Source organism: Marmota marmota, unplaced genomic scaffold, assembly GCF_001458135.2.
Source record: "Marmota marmota marmota unplaced genomic scaffold, marMar, whole genome shotgun sequence".
Classification (NCBI taxonomy): Eukaryota; Metazoa; Chordata; class Mammalia; order Rodentia; family Sciuridae; genus Marmota; species Marmota marmota.
Genome location: NW_025999891.1, coordinates 8,435,531 through 8,451,891, shown reverse-complemented (window position 1 = coordinate 8,451,891; position 16,361 = coordinate 8,435,531). Strand labels below are relative to the sequence as shown.

The 16,361-nt window shown below is 50.3% G+C and overlaps 1 protein-coding gene across 1 annotated transcript; it reads left to right on the top strand.

Moving 5' to 3' along the window:
- Positions 1–5,215: 5,215 nt before the first annotated feature.
- Positions 5,216–9,871, top strand: Ccl1 (C-C motif chemokine ligand 1). The gene is made up of 3 exons (XM_015500971.2): positions 5,216–7,353; positions 8,508–8,619; positions 9,669–9,871. Exons 1-3 carry the CDS (start codon positions 7,278–7,280, stop codon positions 9,763–9,765), a joined length of 285 nt encoding a protein of 94 aa, XP_015356457.1. The 5' UTR covers positions 5,216–7,277; the 3' UTR covers positions 9,766–9,871.
- Positions 9,872–16,361: the final 6,490 nt, after the last annotated feature.

Sequence of the window (16,361 nt, the reverse complement as noted above, 5' to 3'; positions counted from 1 at the left end):
CACCATCCCCTTTCCAGGTTCAGCTGAAACGTCACACTAAAACCCAAGGAGCCCGCCCTCAGCCTTTGGTATTCGCACTAGTGACAGTCCTTGCTGTCTGTGCTCAGCTGTTGGTTGGTATGTGTTGTCCTCCCTGGGCCCGCGCCCTGGAGGACAGCTCTGTGCAGCTGTGTCCCCTCCAGCCTGACTGTGCAGGGGCTGTAAACAGTGGACCCTCCAAAGACATTCTCAGAGGGGATGAATGAATGAATGAAGGAGCTTGTCACTGAACTACAGCTGTCACTGCATTCCAAATGTGCAATGGTGCCCATCGGCACATACACTGGCCGCCTGTGTGACTTCTGTGTGTCCCCTAACCTCTTCATACTGAGTGAGGTTACAACTCTCCTTCTCAGTGGGGTGCAGTGGTGCATGCCAGTAATCCCAGTGGCTCAGGAAGCTGAAGCAGGAGGATCGTGAGTTCAAAACCTGCCTCAGCAATTTAGCGAGGCCTAAGAAATTAAGCAAGAGCCTGTCTTTTTTTTTTAATTCATTAATTTATTTTATGTGGTGCTGAGGATCAAGCCCAGTGCCTCACACGTGCCAGGTGAGTGCTCTACCGCTGAGCCAAATCTTCATCTTGTCGGATTAGGTCCTGATTTCCTTAATAAGACTCCTATATAGACAGAAATAAAATCAAGAATCACTAAATGAGATGGATTCAAACAAAAAAAGCTTCTCAGCAAAAGAAACAATCAGTGAGGTGAAAAGAGCCTACAGAATGGGAGCAATTTTTTACCACATGCACATCAGATAGAGCACTAATCTCCAGGAGATAAAGAACTCAAAAAACTTAACACCAAAAAATCAAATAACCCAATCAATAAATGGGCCAAGAAACTGAACAGACACTTCTCAGAAGATGATACACAATTAATCAACAAATATAGGAAAAAAGGTTCAACATCTCTAGCAATTAGAGAAATGCAAATCAAAACTAAGATTTCATCTCACTCAACTCAGAATGGCAGCTATTAAGACTACAAACAACAAAAAGTGTTGGTGAGGATGTGGGGGAAAATGGCACACTCTTACATTGCTGGTAGGACTGCAAATTGGTGCAACCAATCTGGAAAGCAGTATGGAGAATCTTTGGAAAACTTGGAATGGAATCACCATTTGACCCAGATATCCCACTCCTCAGTTTATATCCACAGGACTTAAAAACAGCATATACAGAGTCACAGCCACATCAATGTTTATAGCAGCTCAATTCACAATAGCTAAATTGTGGAACCAACCTAGATGCCTTTCAATAGATGAATGGATAAAGAAAATGTGGTATATACATACACAATGGAATATTATTCAGCATTAAAAGAGAATAAAATCATGGCATTTGCAGGTAAATGGATGGAGCTGGAGAACATCATGCTAAGTGAAGTAAGCCAATCCCCCCCCAAACCAAAGGCCGAATGTGATGATTCATAATGCGGATGGGTGGGGGAGCATGGGAAGAATGGAGGAACTTTCAATAGGGCAAAGGGGAGGGAGGGGAAGGGAGGGAGTGGGGGGGGGGTAGNCAGGGAATGTTTATGGAAGGACGTGGGCCAGTGGGTCAGGGATCCTTGTGAGATCAGGCAAGATGGTGGAATGAGATGGACATCATTACCCTAAGGACATGTATGAAGACACAAATGGAGTGACTCTACTTTGTGTACAACCAGAGACATGAAATATTGTGCTCTATATGTGTACTAGGAATTGAAATGCATTCTGCTGTCATGTCTAACAGATCCGAATAAATAAATAAATTTTAAAAAGATCCTGTCTTAAAAATAAAAAGGAGTAGGTATGTGGCTCAGTGGTTAAGCTGAGTTCAATCCCTGGTACAAAAACAAAACCAAATTAACAACAAAAAACAGATTTCCTCCTCTCCAGCATAATCCCCGCACACCACCAGGCGTTGGGTACCGTAGAACAAAATGCTGACCTTGATGGAGGGCTTCCTGCCCTCTGGAAGTTTCCAGGCAGGGGTGTGTGTATGAGGAGGACTAGGAAACTGCCACAGTATGAGACGCCTGCTGCTGGTGGGATGGTGGGGGGACAGGGAAGGGGACGGGTCACTCCAGGAGCTTGGGGGTCACAGCCTGCAGGGTCTCCACCACGTGAAGCCAGAAACAGGCTCCAGGCAGAAGGGCCGGTGAAGTTCCAGGATCCATGCAGAACAGGACAGTGCGCCAGGCTGTGTGGCCAGAGCCCTGTGGCCACGCTGGGCAGGACTCTGTGAGCAGAGCCGACGTTTGCACTTCACCCCAGCACAGCAGGCCAAGTTGTCAGGCTCAGCAGCACACAGAGAAGCTGGCAATGGCCGCTGCTGCGACATCCTTGGGCACCCTCAGGCTGCCTGTTGCTGCGCGAGGCACGATGGCTCTTTTACATGGAGACTGAGCGGTACACCGGGGTGGGGGTGAGGGGCCCTAAGGAGAACTGAAGTGTGCAGCGGTAGGAAGAAATGGAGGAAGATTTTCCTGCCCCAGGAGGCGGGGCTTTGGATTCCCGGTGGGGGAGGGGTGCTGGGCATTCACGCTGTGGGCGGGGCCAGCGGACCTGGGCCAGGACCCCAGAGGACCCTGCGCTCCTGTCGGCAGCAGCACAAAGCCTGGGCTGGGTGTCAGCAGCACCAGCTTAGAAGGAAGGAGGCTAGGAAGTTGGCCCCTATAGGAAGGTGGTGGCATTGCCTTGGTCACCTGTGGACACCTCACCGTGGTCCAGGACCCAGGAGGAAAGGGGACCTGGTGCGAGAGGTGACAGCTTCCATACACTCTGCAGCTCTCAGGATGCTGTCCCCTGGAGCTTGTCTCACTTTTCCCACCATGACCTGCGCCCCATTGGGCTGTCAGTCCCCGAGGGCAGAGCTGTGCCCTGCTTGTCTCCGGGGTGTTAGGTACATGTAGGGTACTCCACAAGGGGCTTCAACCTTCCAACTTTCCTTTCCTTCTCCTCTCCCCTCCCTCCCTCTTACACATCACTTAACCCTTCAGATAGCTCAAAATTAGGTTAAAATCGGGGGAGCTTATTTTGAAATCAACAGGGAGAGATGTAGCAGGACCAAGTTTGCACTGGAGCTTATGAGAGGGAACAGAGCTCAGAAAGCCTCAGCTACTTGCCCAAGACCAAGCGTGGAGCTGAGATTTCACTCAGTGATGCCTGACTCCAGAGAGCATCCTATTCCTCCAGACAGGAAGGAAAACCAGGAAGGAAACTAGGAAGACTCAGTCCCAGAGGTGGATAAAACAACAAGTATTTCTGCACCTCTGTGGTGCTGAGAAAATGCCTTTTCCCCATGGGTCTCTGGCCATGGGGGAGCTGAGCTGAGCTGTGACTGAAGAGCAGGTGGCGGGGCAGGCACCAATCCACCTGGTCAGCAAGGGGGAGGCAAGAGAGCCTAGAACCCATGGACACCACTGGAAGTGATGATTTTAAGATGGATCACACTGGTTGAAGTCTGTCTGGTCTCTGTCTTCAGTAAATTAGTACCTATTTCAGAAAAGATGACTAATAAAAATAACTACCTTCAGGCACCTCCTAGCTTCTAAACATCGAATCAGGCGAAAAATTTTGTTTGCTGGGAAAACTGGTTATCTACATGTAGAAGAACGAAACTAGATCCGTCTCTCTCACCTGTACAATAGTCAACTCAGAGTGGATCATGGACCTAGGAAGTAGACCAGAAACTTGGCAAATGCTAGAAGAAAACAGGGGAAATACTTTAATATAGAGGCTACAGCTATGACATCTTGAGTGGACTCAGGTAGTTCAGAAAGTAATAAGAAGAATCCGTAAATGGGATAGCATCACATTGAACAGCTTCTGCACAGCAAAAGAAACCACAGCGTGAAGAGATATTCTAACAGAATGGGAGAAGATTCTTGCCAGCGACTTCTCAGACAGAGGGTTACTATCCTGTATACATAAAGAACACAAACAAATTCAACACCCAAACAACAGCCCAGTCAAGTAATGGTGGATGAACTGAACAGACCCTTCTCAGAAGAAGAAAATTCAGATGGTCAACAATTTTATGAAAATACTCAGCATCTTTGACCATCAGGGAAATTAAAATAACAACTACACTGAGATTCCATTAGAACAGCAGTCATCAAGAATACAAACAATAATAAATGCTGGTGACGATGTGGGGAAAGGGGTTAGACACTGTAGGAACGTAAATTGGTAGAGCCACTGTAGAAATCAATATGGAGGTGCCTCAAAAAAAACTAAAAATAGAACTACCACATGATCCACCTTTACCACTACTAGGTATTTATCCAGAAGAATTAAAGTCAGCATAATATATATAATATATCCTCATGATTATAGTACCACAATTCACAATAGCCAAGTTATAGAACCAGTCTAGGTATCAACAGATGAATGGATAAAGAAAATGTCACACACACACACACACACACACACACACACACACGTACACTGGAGTATTATTCAGCCATAAAGAAGAATGAAGTTGAGTTATTTGAAGGAAAATGGATGGAACTGGAGAGCATTAAGTTAAGCAAAATAATTCAGACATAGAACAACAAATATCATATTTTTCTCTCAAATTGGAAGCTAGAAAGGAAAAAAAAATGAAATCATGAAGGTAAAAAGAAGGTAGAGGAAGGGGATCAAGGGAGGGAGGGGGAGGGTAAGGGAAGCTATCAGGGAGTGAAATTGATCAAATTCTGTTATATGCCTGTATGATCATTCCCCAAGGAAACCCGCTATTCTGTATAATTAACATGCACCAATAAAAAAGGAAAGATTTATTTATACGAGTCATGATGTTTATCCTGAGGGTGTTTCCTGCACAGGCATCCTTCCTAGGTCATTTCGTCCCGGCTCACACAATGTGGCAAATATCTTAGGGAGTTATCACTTGGTCCTGGCCCTTGGGCTAGGGCCTAGAGATGAAGTCCCTGCCATCGATGACCATGCTGGAGTGGGGAGATGCCTGTGTGGCCCATGAAGCTGCTGTGTGGTCAGAGCCTGCAGTAAGTCCCCTCGAGGTACCAAGGGGGCCTCGGGAGGAAAGGCATGACTAAGTCTTGCTGGTCCTTCTTCCTGTGTGGGGCTGGTGGTGGCCACAGCAAGGGGGAGGAGGGGAAATGAGCTGTTGGAGGGGCAGCCCCAAGAGGAGGGGGAGGGCAAAGAATTTCCTGGGTGACCACACTGTTCCCTCTCCATTTGTCAAGTCTAAGGGACCCATAGTTACATTTGGCCAATCAACTCCCCTCTCCCCAGAGATGCCGGGGTAATGGAATAAAACTCCATCCATCTCCAGGGACCAAGGGAACAAACAGGAGAGGGACAACAGTGATCTCAACTACTTCTACTATTTTGGGGGTGACAGAAAACCCCCCAAATGGCTCCTGGTTCAGCAGAAGTAATGAGCTGAACATATTCTCAGGGACAGGTGCACTTGGAGGTCAGATGGCCAGGGCTCAAGTCCTACCACCCTGTCTCTGCAACCCATTCTCAATAGGAGCAAGTGACTTTCCTTTCTGAGAGTCATTTTGATCCAGGATACTATGAAGAACTCATGGTAGATGCACAATTCTTTCCTTCTGGTGCCGAGAGAATCACTTGGAGTTTTCTTTCTCTAGCATGAACAGGCACATGCATTTTTCATTCTGATTGTGACATGGGGCCAAGACTTTCACACCTTGGCAAAAGCTCTCAGAAAAATATAAGAGCCACCATTGCGGATGGTCTTGAAGGACACTTTCAACCCAGCCATGCCAGAGCATCAAGGAGGGCTGCAGGAATATAAGACCTTCCTGTAGTGACCCAGGCACAGGGACATTCAAAGCAGGAGGAGATCCTGTTGGTGTGGGAAAGCATAAGCAACTTGGTGGAGACAGTGGTATTGGAAACGGACGGGGTGTTCCCAGAGGGAGAGAGAGAGGTCACAACAGGATGAAAGAATCCACTGAGACCTAACAAAAAGCACCATAAGTGTCCAGTGGGTTGCTTGCACATCACCCAATGGACGGTGGGGAGTCACTGCAGGGGTCTGAGCTGGCAAGTTCACGATCAAATAGACCTGTCCAGCCACCCCTCTACAACTCTATCATGCACCTGGGCCTCATGTTCCACACGTACGTTTGACTCAGCTACCTTTTCCTGAGCACCTGTGGATGGGATCATGAGGAATACACAGGTGCACGGGGCTATGTGCTGTGTCTTCCAAGCAATGGATTTAATGTCTGAACTGGCCCCTCGGAAGTCACATCTCTCTTTAGCCATTCCCCGTTACACCCCCACAGTCCAGCTTTGCCTCTGGACTTGGAATGAAGTGTGCTCCCGTGTTCCTTGAGGTCCTTGCAGAAACCCCTTCCCCTCCCTAGCACGGCCCTCCCCACACCAGCCTGCAGGAGACCTTGCCTAAAGATCACTCTCGGACACTACAGGGTGAGGTGGCTCCTCGCCCTCCTCAGGGCTCAGGTCATGCCCTCTCTGTTGCAGTCCTTATACTGCATGGCTTTATCTTGTTTGTCTATGCGTTGAGGCACAATAGCTCAGCTCAGGCCCTGCATCTCCTTGGGAGCTGTCTTCCCTGGGGCTAAGGAAAGACCCAGAACAGGGTAAGCAGAGTAAGTGCTGAGGACTAAGAAAATAGAAATACCAAATACCCGGGGGCCAGGCACTGGCCACAGAGACTCTTCTTTCGTTCTTAGGTCCCTCTGTGTGATATGCATTCTTATTGCCATCTTGGATGGCTCTGTGACTTGGGCAAGGGCAGGCCACTGTGAGTTTGCAGAACAGAGATTCCAAGGCAAGCCTGTGTTTCTGCACAGGCCCAGAACGCTTCTGCTCCATCCTGCTCCACGGGTCATGCGTGGCAACAGGCTGGGATGGAACTGTGTGGGCTAGAGAAGCCACACACAGGCCACTTCCTCTCGCTCACCTTTCTTGACTTCCCACTCAGCCAGGAGAGCTTCTTCGAGATCTTTATCTTGGCTCCTGCACTTGGGGAAGTTCCCGAGGCCAACCAGCACCCAAACATACCTCGAATGTCATCTAGGAGAGATGAGGAAAGGATTTTTCCATGTGGTCACTGGGTGTGAGTAACTGTCCCTGTCCCTGTGACTCCCACCTCTTCCCCTTGTCCTGGGAAACCCCACCCCAGGTCTTCAGATAAAAGCTCTAGGCACCGAGGATGAGACCAGAGAGAGCCCTTGGCTTCACCCAACACACCGAGGCTGCCCCAAAGAGGCGGGAGCCAAACATCCGAGATGAAACTGACCTCCGTGGCGCTGGTGTGCCTGCTGCTGGCTGCAACATGGCCACAAGATGTGGACAGCAAGAGCAGTAAGTGTGGTCCGAGTCCCTTGGCTTACCCCCGGGGACGGGCAGGCAGGCAGGCAGTCAGGTGCTCTGGGGGTTTGGGCAGGACTCACCTTGAACTCACCCACTCTGTCTGCCTTCCTCCTACCTGAAGAGGAGGAATGGGGGATTCCAGTGGGCTGGGGGCAGAGCTGGCCAGTAGGACCATGAACCAGGAGCAAACATGGAGAGCTTTGAAGTTGCCAGCTTCAGCCTGAGGAGGCTCTATCTAGTCCAGACCCTGCAGGCAGTTGGAGGAATTGCAAGATTTTTAAGTCAAGCTGGGAGCCCTGAGGACCAGAGGAGGAGCCGGGTCTTGCCTTGGGTCTTGCCTCCACAGTGTGTTAGATCATGGGTAGAATCTGCAAGTAGGACCAAGGTTCGAGCCATTTAATAGTTGGCTAACGTTGAGCAAGTCTTGGGCCCTTTAATTCTCAGATGGATTTCTCTCTTGGTAAAAATGGAGTTTGGTAATACATACCCTCCAGGGTTGGAGGAATATCCATCTAGTAATAGACATGAAAGGTGTTTTTTTTTTTTTTTTTTTTTTTTTTTAACTAGGAGGAAGGAGCCAATATTGGAATGCAAAGTTTTGGGGGCTGGGGAGTGGGTAGATGAAAGAGGAATGTAGAAACCAGCCGAGTAGGGGTGGAGCCTGGAACCAGCTAAGCATCAGGGGAGCAGGGGAGCTGGCTACTTCTTAGGAGCTCTTCCCTTCTCTTTTTGAGCTCATCTGGCCCCGGGTCTGTGTACTCCGAACCACAGTGTCCTGTGTGCATTGGGCTGACTGATCCCCCAGGTTATGAGGTCTAGAACCCTGGGGACAGAACCATACACTTGGGCTGGAATGTCAAAATAAATGAACCATTAGAAACCAAGGCCTAAAGTCTTTTTTTAATGGAGGAAAGTCTGAGCCAGGCCTGGGTTCCTTCTCACAACTGCCAGCTAGTTTGCAGGGAGCTCCCATCTGAACCCATCTTCTGACTCTTCACCTAACCCCACACCTGGGTGGCTGCTGAGACCAGGCTGTGCTGGAGCCCTCTGGGTGGTCCCCAAGCCTGGGGCTGTCCTGGGAGGGGCTTTGTGGGTGAGAGGCTGAGAGAGAGGGATGCAAGGTGTCTTCTGTGCTTGTCTCCTAGTGCACGTGTCCTCCTCCCGATGCTGCTTCTCATTTGCGCAGAAAAGGATTTCCCAGAAGACAATCCAGTGTTACAGAGAAACCAGCTCCACCTGCGCTTACCAGGCTGCAATGTGAGTGATCACCTGCCGGGTCCTTCCCCTCCAGAGGGAATGTGGTCGGCAGGAATGACAAGAGCAGACACGAGATGGCGCTGTTCCACAAGAATAAGCTTTGTAAATCCGGAGAGCGAGGCCCCCCCAAAACTCGCATGCAGAGCCGCACTTGGGCGCTAGGGGGCGCGCGGAGCTGCGCAGCAGGTGCCAGGAACTCCTGCAGGGACTTGTTTCTGGCAAGTCCAAGGTGCCAATGACTATATCCCAGTATTGTATGCCCAGAGGAAGGGATTGCTTAACACAAGCACCGGGATTATCATGTAGTGGAAAGAACAAGGTTGTGATGATTATTCGTGCCTCTGCATTTGCTAACCTGTAGTTTGGGGACAGGGAGCTCCTCTGTACCACGTTATCAGGTGGCCTCTATATTGCTTTTGGGTGAAGGGGTTTCAGCATGATGGTTGCATCACACTTGACTGGGGTAACAGACACTGCTCAGCTTTCTAAGGCAGTTTCACGCATGTCATCTCTGCTAAACCCCAGAAGCACACATTTCTGTTATCAGGACGACTTAAGTTCCTGGAGGAAGAGATAGTTGTCTAAGTTCTCCCAGAGAGTAGAGGCAGAGCTGGGCTCTGGACTGGGCAATAGTCAAATTGGGAAGTGGGCAGATCAGAAAAGAACACACACACGAGTCCAGAGAATGAGTGAGGTCCTAGCCGGACAGGAGACACTAAAAGTTGAAGCAGAGAGATATTCAAGGATGCCAATTTTTTTTTTCATCTAAGCTAATCCTCAGCGTGTCTCCAAAGTCTTCTGTTCCACTCATAATCTCTAGGAGAAGGGTCCAGGAAACTCTATCAATGAGCTCCTGATGCTCTGGATGCCCCCCCTCCTCCCATGAGCAAGCCACAGATCACAGTGACTTCATATATAAAGGGAAAGAGCAAGGCCCAGAGAGAACACTCAGGGTCACCTGGGTGCGTGGAAGTGGAGAGGGGACTTGGGCACGGTAGCCAGTGGGTGACTCTGGCGACTCAGCCCTCTCCTGTGTTCTTTGTTCACAGTTTCAAGCTGAAGGGAGGCAGAGAGAGCTGTGCCTTGAAGACAGAGAGATGGGTTCAGGATTACTTGGGAAAACTGAAACCCTGCCTGCTGGTGTGAAGATGAGCGGTTCTTGTCCATCCTGGCCTCTGGAGATCCCTGGGTTTCACTCGTCCCCCCAACTTCCAACTCAGAGGATGTGCTCAGTCTTGATAAGCTATGTGGTTGCACTTTATATATTTAAATTCTAGAAACTTCAAACTCCTGCTCTCCTGTGTTTCTTGGGGTTCACAAGGATTTCAGGGGGCACACTTGAGTCACACTGGGGGATGGAGGACAGAGGCTGGAGGGCTGGGGAGGAGGAGGGAGACCCCATGGACCTGGCGCCAGGGGAAGTGACAGTTGTCAACAGGAACCAGCAAATGACTCAGTGCCTCCCAGCATGGCCTTTGCCTGGGGTGAGTTTTGACCCAGGCCTGCAGCTTCTCTGCCTCCAGGACCTGCAGCTGAAATGGAGGCAGAGTAGGGCAGCAAGGAGGGCCAGGCTGGGCCACACTGGGGTGCAGGACCCTCTCCCTCCCTTGCCCTGTCCAGAGAGTTTAGGTGGTGATGATATCTAATGACCTAAATAGGGGGCGTCTTATGAGACTGTCTTCCAGAAAAAGGGTGCCACCCCATTTTATAAATGAGACAACTAAGGGCTAGAGAGGGACGCCCAGCAGTTCAGGGCTAGATCTGGCATTAGAGTCCAGAGATCCTGGGCCTGAGCTCTGTCTATCTACCTGGTGTCCCAAGTCGGCAGTGTGCACAGGGACCTGTCTCCGCTGCTCCAGGGATAGGCCCTGCACACCTGTTCACAGGACCCTCCCGTCGCTAGGAAAGTCCTGGTGGAGGTATGACTTGGGGGCTAGATCTGATAGACATGCCATCGTAGCTCATCTGGAGGAGTGAGACAGTCTTGGGAAGAGCAGAGGAACCTGGATGGTCATGTAGGAAGAGGAGGCCCCGTCCCTTTAAGAGGGACAGTCATAAGTTCCAATTTGTGTAAAGTGTGATTTGAGAACAGTGAAGGTGGGGAGTGAATTCTGGGTCTCAGGATTGGCATCCCTTTTCTGGCCAGCGTGATGGCTTCGGGGAGAAGATCTAATGCCCTGAGTCTCAGGCCTTCTCCCTCTTTCTCCAGCACGCGACATGTCACCCATCTGGCGGGATCTTAATCCCCCTGCTCCTCCATCCATGAGGCCCTGCTTTGGGCCCTGCTTCTTCCTGCCTGGCCTGAGGCAGTAGATCGCTCTCCGCCTTCCCCTCCCAATTCTATCCCACCCACAGCCCCTGGTGTCTACCTTCTCCTCTCCTGTCCCTCCTGGTGGCCCCAAACTTTCCTGTCTTCCTCTTGTCCTCGGAACTGAGTCTAACTGGTTCCCGACATTCTCATTCCTCTACAATCCAGGCTCAGTCTTCCTTTCTAAAGGTCTCTAGCTCCTACAGTCTGGATTTCAGCTCCGACCTTGTAAGGAGGCTCCCTCCAGGGCCCTCGACTCCCCCCACCCCACCCCATGGCCTGGTTCCCTGGGGAGGGTAGTCAGGTGCACATACAGGCTGTATCGCTCACACCAGGCTTGGAGCTGGAGACATGGGGTTGGGGAGAGCAGTCAAAGGACATCTGTAGTCGATCCAGGGAGAGCCTTTGGTCAGGAGTGGGAGTTTCTGAGAAGGGAACAGCAGGCGGGCATAAACAGTATATATGGCTGATGGACAGTGGGCCAGAGGAGCAGACGTTGGAGTCCAGAGCCATTGTTCTAGAATAGCCTGGACTGCTGAGGTAGACCCTCCCTGACACTTGGAGGAGCCTAGGTGAGCCACACAGCCAGGGCTTCTGAACATGGCATTCCCTATAGCAAGCTCTGCCATCTACTCCCACCTTGGAGCGCCCCATACCTGCTGGATTTTAAATAAAATATATTTTCTGCAAAAAATTCAGGGGTCTTCCTAATGCATTCATCTTTGCACAGCAACCTAATTTAGCAAAGCTCACATTCACAAGGAAGTGTTCCCCCTAAGTTGCAGGGTCCCTTTGTGATTTCCACAGTCACCCGCTTTATCCCTGCAAGCCGGAGAGAAACCCTCCCAGGGTATGAGGCTCCCCCTGAGGCTCACAGTCAAGAATCAAGCTCAACACCTTGCTTTAACAAAAAAAAAACAGAGAGATCATTGGGGCTGGGGTTGTGGCTCAGTGGTAGAGCACTTGCCTAGCATGTGTGAGGCCCTGGGTTCAAACCCCAGTACTGAAAAATAAGAACTAAAAAAAAATATTCAATATAAAATCCAAACCAGTAACAATTTTAATAATATTATTACATAAGACATAGTGCGTTTGTGATACAAAACAGAAAGAATTCCATTGGAAAATCAGAGCAAAGTTATTCTAAAGGATGGTTGGGAAGTTGGGGGTGGGTGGGCAGGGGAGAGCTGAGCCATTATTTCTCACACTCAGGGACTGCGGGCTTAGTCCAGGTCTTGCACGGTGCAGTCCATGCCTGGTTTGTCCTTGGGCAGCACAGATCTCCTTGTTGTATGGCTCTGAAGCTGTGGATGGAGGGGGTAACACCGTGAGATGGAGGGCACGGCCCTGCAGCTGACTCCTAGGAGCCAACAGCACCTGGCCCAGCTGCAGCAGGTAAAGAGCCACCCTGAGACAGGAGCAAGGGGCTCTGTGGACAGAAGGGGTCTCTGGAGGCAGCTGCTACTCTTGCTGGTCTGGTGGAACTTTCTTGGTGCTTCTAAGGCAACTTTGCGGGTGCGGGCTAGTGCCCAAACAGGGGTGGGGCCCTTATAGGAAGTTACTGGCCCTCTCTGGGCATGTGTGCACAGTCATAAAGAGGCTCAGATGTTATCCTCTGAGTGTTGGATCCCCATCAGCCTGGCATCTGCCTGAACTTTGGGTGGGGCACAAGGGGGCAGAGAGAACAAGATGAGCAGGTCATTTCTACCCACACGACTGCCTCCCAGGGAAAGTTCTCACTGATGAGCTGATGGCTTTGTAGCCGTCCAGGGGCTCTTCCTGCTGGTAACAGCTTGTGTTCCGGGTATGGATCCTATCTAGAAGCGAAACCACCAATAACAAGATTTTGGGGGTGTGCAAGGTTTCTCTGGGCTTGGATGAGTCAGGAACGGTCCATGGGGAAGGCAAAGCATAGAGAGGCAGAAGCAGATCTGGCCCCTGCCAAGTTCAGAGCTCCTGCCCTGGTTCCCAGGGTGGGAAGGGCCTATCACATGCAGCTCGAGGATTCAAACTGGTTCTCTTGGCTGCAAGGTTGGAAGGTGTTACAGCCATCTGAGGGATGCCAGGGGCACAGCCAGTGGGCAGGTCCTGGCTCCAGATCTGCAGTGTTTGGAATGACTGGGGAGGAAAGCAGAAGCCATGGGTTTGGAGTGGGCAGCTGAGGTATGACTCTTTCTTTGGGGAGGTCTGGAGGTGGATGGGTCCCTCCGGTATCCAGCCTGGGCTTCAGCTTTCTGACTTTAAAATGAGATGTTAAAGTGAAGCTCTGGGGAGCCGTGCCACTCTGGGGGGCTTTGAATTGGAGCACTTTGGCTCAGGGCTTTCTAGAACGAGAGAGCAATGGAAAGAAAGAGAGGGAAGGCGGGAGAGAGCACGGCCTTACGGGGCGGAGCAAGCGCCTGGGGGCTGACAGTGGTTGCCCTGAGCAACAGGTCCAGAGGGCTTTGTGGTGGCCTTCATGGTGCCTGGGGACTGACTGCAGCCGGGTTGCTCTTGGCCCCTGCTCTGGCTGCTCTGCCTGCCTTTCATAGGGAGCAGAGGGGTGGGAGAGCTCAGAGACCTTGCCTGGGCTAGGTCACGGTGACCGCATGAGGAAAGGGCCGGAGCTGGGTGTCCATGACCCAGGAAATGCAAGAGGGAAGCTGGCATTGTGGGCAGGCCAGGCAGCCGGGGCTCTGGAGGCTCCTAGCCTTACAGGTGCAGGGGGCAAAGTGGAAGGAGAGCACAGATGTACTGCCGAGGCTGGCTGCAGGAGCCACCCAACGACTCTTCTGGGCTTGCTTTCCTCCAACACGATAAAGAAAGCAACGAGAAGGAGCTCCTCCAGGAAAGAGTGCCGTGCCCAGGTTCTGTATTCATTCCTAAGGAGGTGGGGCCCATTACTAGCACACCCATTTCATAGAAGAAGAAACCGAGTTGCAGAGAGATTAAATGACTTGTCCGAAACCTCAAGGGAAGTGAGTGGTGACGCTGGGTGAGAAATCTAGTGGGTTTAATCACCAGGTCGGCTGCAAACTTTCATTTAGCTGCTCAGCTGGGTTTAGTGTGGCAGTGCCACAGGTGAGACAGAGGAGTTGAGTTCTGATGGCAGGGGCTGCCTAGGTCACAGGCTGGTTCCCTTTTTTTCCCCGCTCAAGTCCAGAGGGACATGGTTGGAAAACCTCTGATTTGTCCAGGCCTCTTGTTTCAGGAACTCTGGGGCTAGGGCCACTGATGGAGGGAGGGGCGAGGTGAGCTCTTTGCTCCTCTTCCTGTCAATCTTCTGGGTGGAAGGGAAAGGCAGGGACAAGGCCGGAGCATGCCGGTGCCTGCTCATGCCTTGCTCTAATACTTTGCCCAAGTATTCTGCCCTGTGCTTTCACTATTATAAAACAAGTCTTTCCACTCTAGTAAAGCAAGGCCGGTGAAAGTGAAGGGAAGAAATAGAGCTGAGCTTGGAGAAATTAAAAAAAAAAAAAAGGCAATATATACCAGAAGGCCCAGATGAGGCCCAAAGTGGATTCTTTGGCCAACTTCTAATGAAGCTGGAGGCCTTCTGAGAGAGACGGTGAAAAAAAAGAAAGAAAAAACCAACACAAAGAGTCAAGAGCAGAAATAAATAAAATAGAATAAGGGCATCATCGCAGGCCCTGCAATACCAGAAAGAAGATATAAGGAACCTTACCCCCATAAATTTAATTTAGAGCAAATGGATGAATTTCCAGAAAAATATACCACATTGCAAGAAGAAATGGGAAAAAAAAAGAAGAGTTCTTAAAACTATTAAAGAAATTGAATCAGTCATTGAAAAGCTTCCCACAAAACCTCCTCGGGTTCAGAGGACTTGAACAGCTAATTCCCTCAACCATGTAAGAAACTGATTATTCCAGTCTTGCGCAAGCTATTCCAGAGAATATTCCAGAGCATGCACCACTCGACTTGCTGTTTTCTGAGTCTTACATAATCTTGGCATTAAAAGCAAAGCAAACAACAACAACAAAAAACTTGTTAAGAGCCATGTGAGAAAAGAAGATCCCTAGATCATCCCTTCAGACACATGGTCCATTCTGTTCCGTTCTGTTCTCTACCCTGGGAGGCCAAACGACATGGGTTATGCCAGGGGATTGCCAGGTGCCTCTAAAACCTGGGTCAGGTTTTAGCCTCTCTTAAGGTGGCTCTTCATGGCTCTCTGTGTGCAGGTTTGGGGACTCACTATCCGACCTTTCCTGTTCAGATTGAGGGATGGTCTCCATGCCAGTTCTAGCCTCAGAGGACCCCTGTGGTTTCTCCGTCCCACCCCCATCTTTGTAAATAGCTCTTCTCAAATCCTTTCCATTGAAGTGCCGTCTGTGTCTTGTGGGAGTTCCAACAGACACAGGTCTGGGGCCCCAGGAAACAGACCTTCCTTCCATGTGGGATTCTGAGATGGGGCGGCCCAGAGGTTTTGGGAACACAGTGGAAAGGGTCACAGTCCTGGTGTCGGTGGTCATCTCGATGACTTAAGTGTCAAGCCCTCCCAGGGATACAGGAAAGTTTGAAAACCAGAGATGGACAGCGTGCCCCTGCCAACTCTGAGCCACAGCCAACAGCCTGGATGGAGCTGTTAGGGGCCCGCCTTTCTCTCATGACCTCAGCAGAGCAGATCCTAATCCCCGGATACAGGGAGTGTTACTCTGGCCTTCCCAGGGATACAGTTAGGGGATGGCTGAGCAGCTCGTGCATAATGGATCCGTTCCCAACAGACCACTTCCCGGAGCCTTTGGATTCTTTCCTAACAGGCCAGAAAGTTCTGGCACTTCTGCTTCATTAAATGTAAACTTCAAGCCCAGACTTCCATCAGCCAGTTCTGGCTGACAATTAGCACCACTCCCAGGTACTTGTGCTAGCACATTAAATCCTAAATTTGGTTGATTGAGTCCTACGTATTATTCTCCTTAGTCTAACACCCTTAAAAATACGCTTAGACACACACACACACACACACACACGCACGCACCCCTCAAACTTTCCTGGAAATTGGGTGGGTAAGGGCATGCTGAAATCCTTCCAGCCATAAGGCTTCCCATCTGTTCCTTCTGCTTTGGGTCTTAATAACAAGGAAGAGAGGCTGTTTAGGAGCCTAGGATCAGGAGTCAGTCAGACATGGGTTCAAGTTCACCAAGGCTGTGTGACTTGGACCAAATTGCCAACCTCTCTGAGACTTTAAGGGGAATCTTAATCGTGAGGTTGGGTCAGTCACTAAGACAATGCATGGAAAGTGTTCAGCACAGTGCTGGTTGTTTGCATTTCTAGCGTGTTTTGGGTCATGCGGATGCTGGTGATCTGGGGCCTCGCTTGGAGAACCACAAATAAAACAGAACCGTGAGTTTGCAGGAATGGGACCAGGAGTGGCAGAAGCTGGGTGGCAGTGCTTATTAAACAAGCAGAGACAGGGTGGGCACAATTGCCCCCAAGA

Bases quoted from the DNA above. Each gene is read 5' to 3' on its own strand.
- Ccl1 (XM_015500971.2), top strand. From the start codon at position 7,278: ATGAAACTGACCTCCGTGGCGCTGGTGTGCCTGCTGCTGGCTGCAACA. The intron at 7,354-8,507 runs GTAAGTGTGGTC...CTTGTCTCCTAG, and splicing joins AGATGTGGACAGCAAGAGCA to TGCACGTGTCCTCCTCCCGA. The intron at 8,620-9,668 runs GTGAGTGATCAC...CTTTGTTCACAG, and splicing joins TGCGCTTACCAGGCTGCAAT to TTTCAAGCTGAAGGGAGGCA.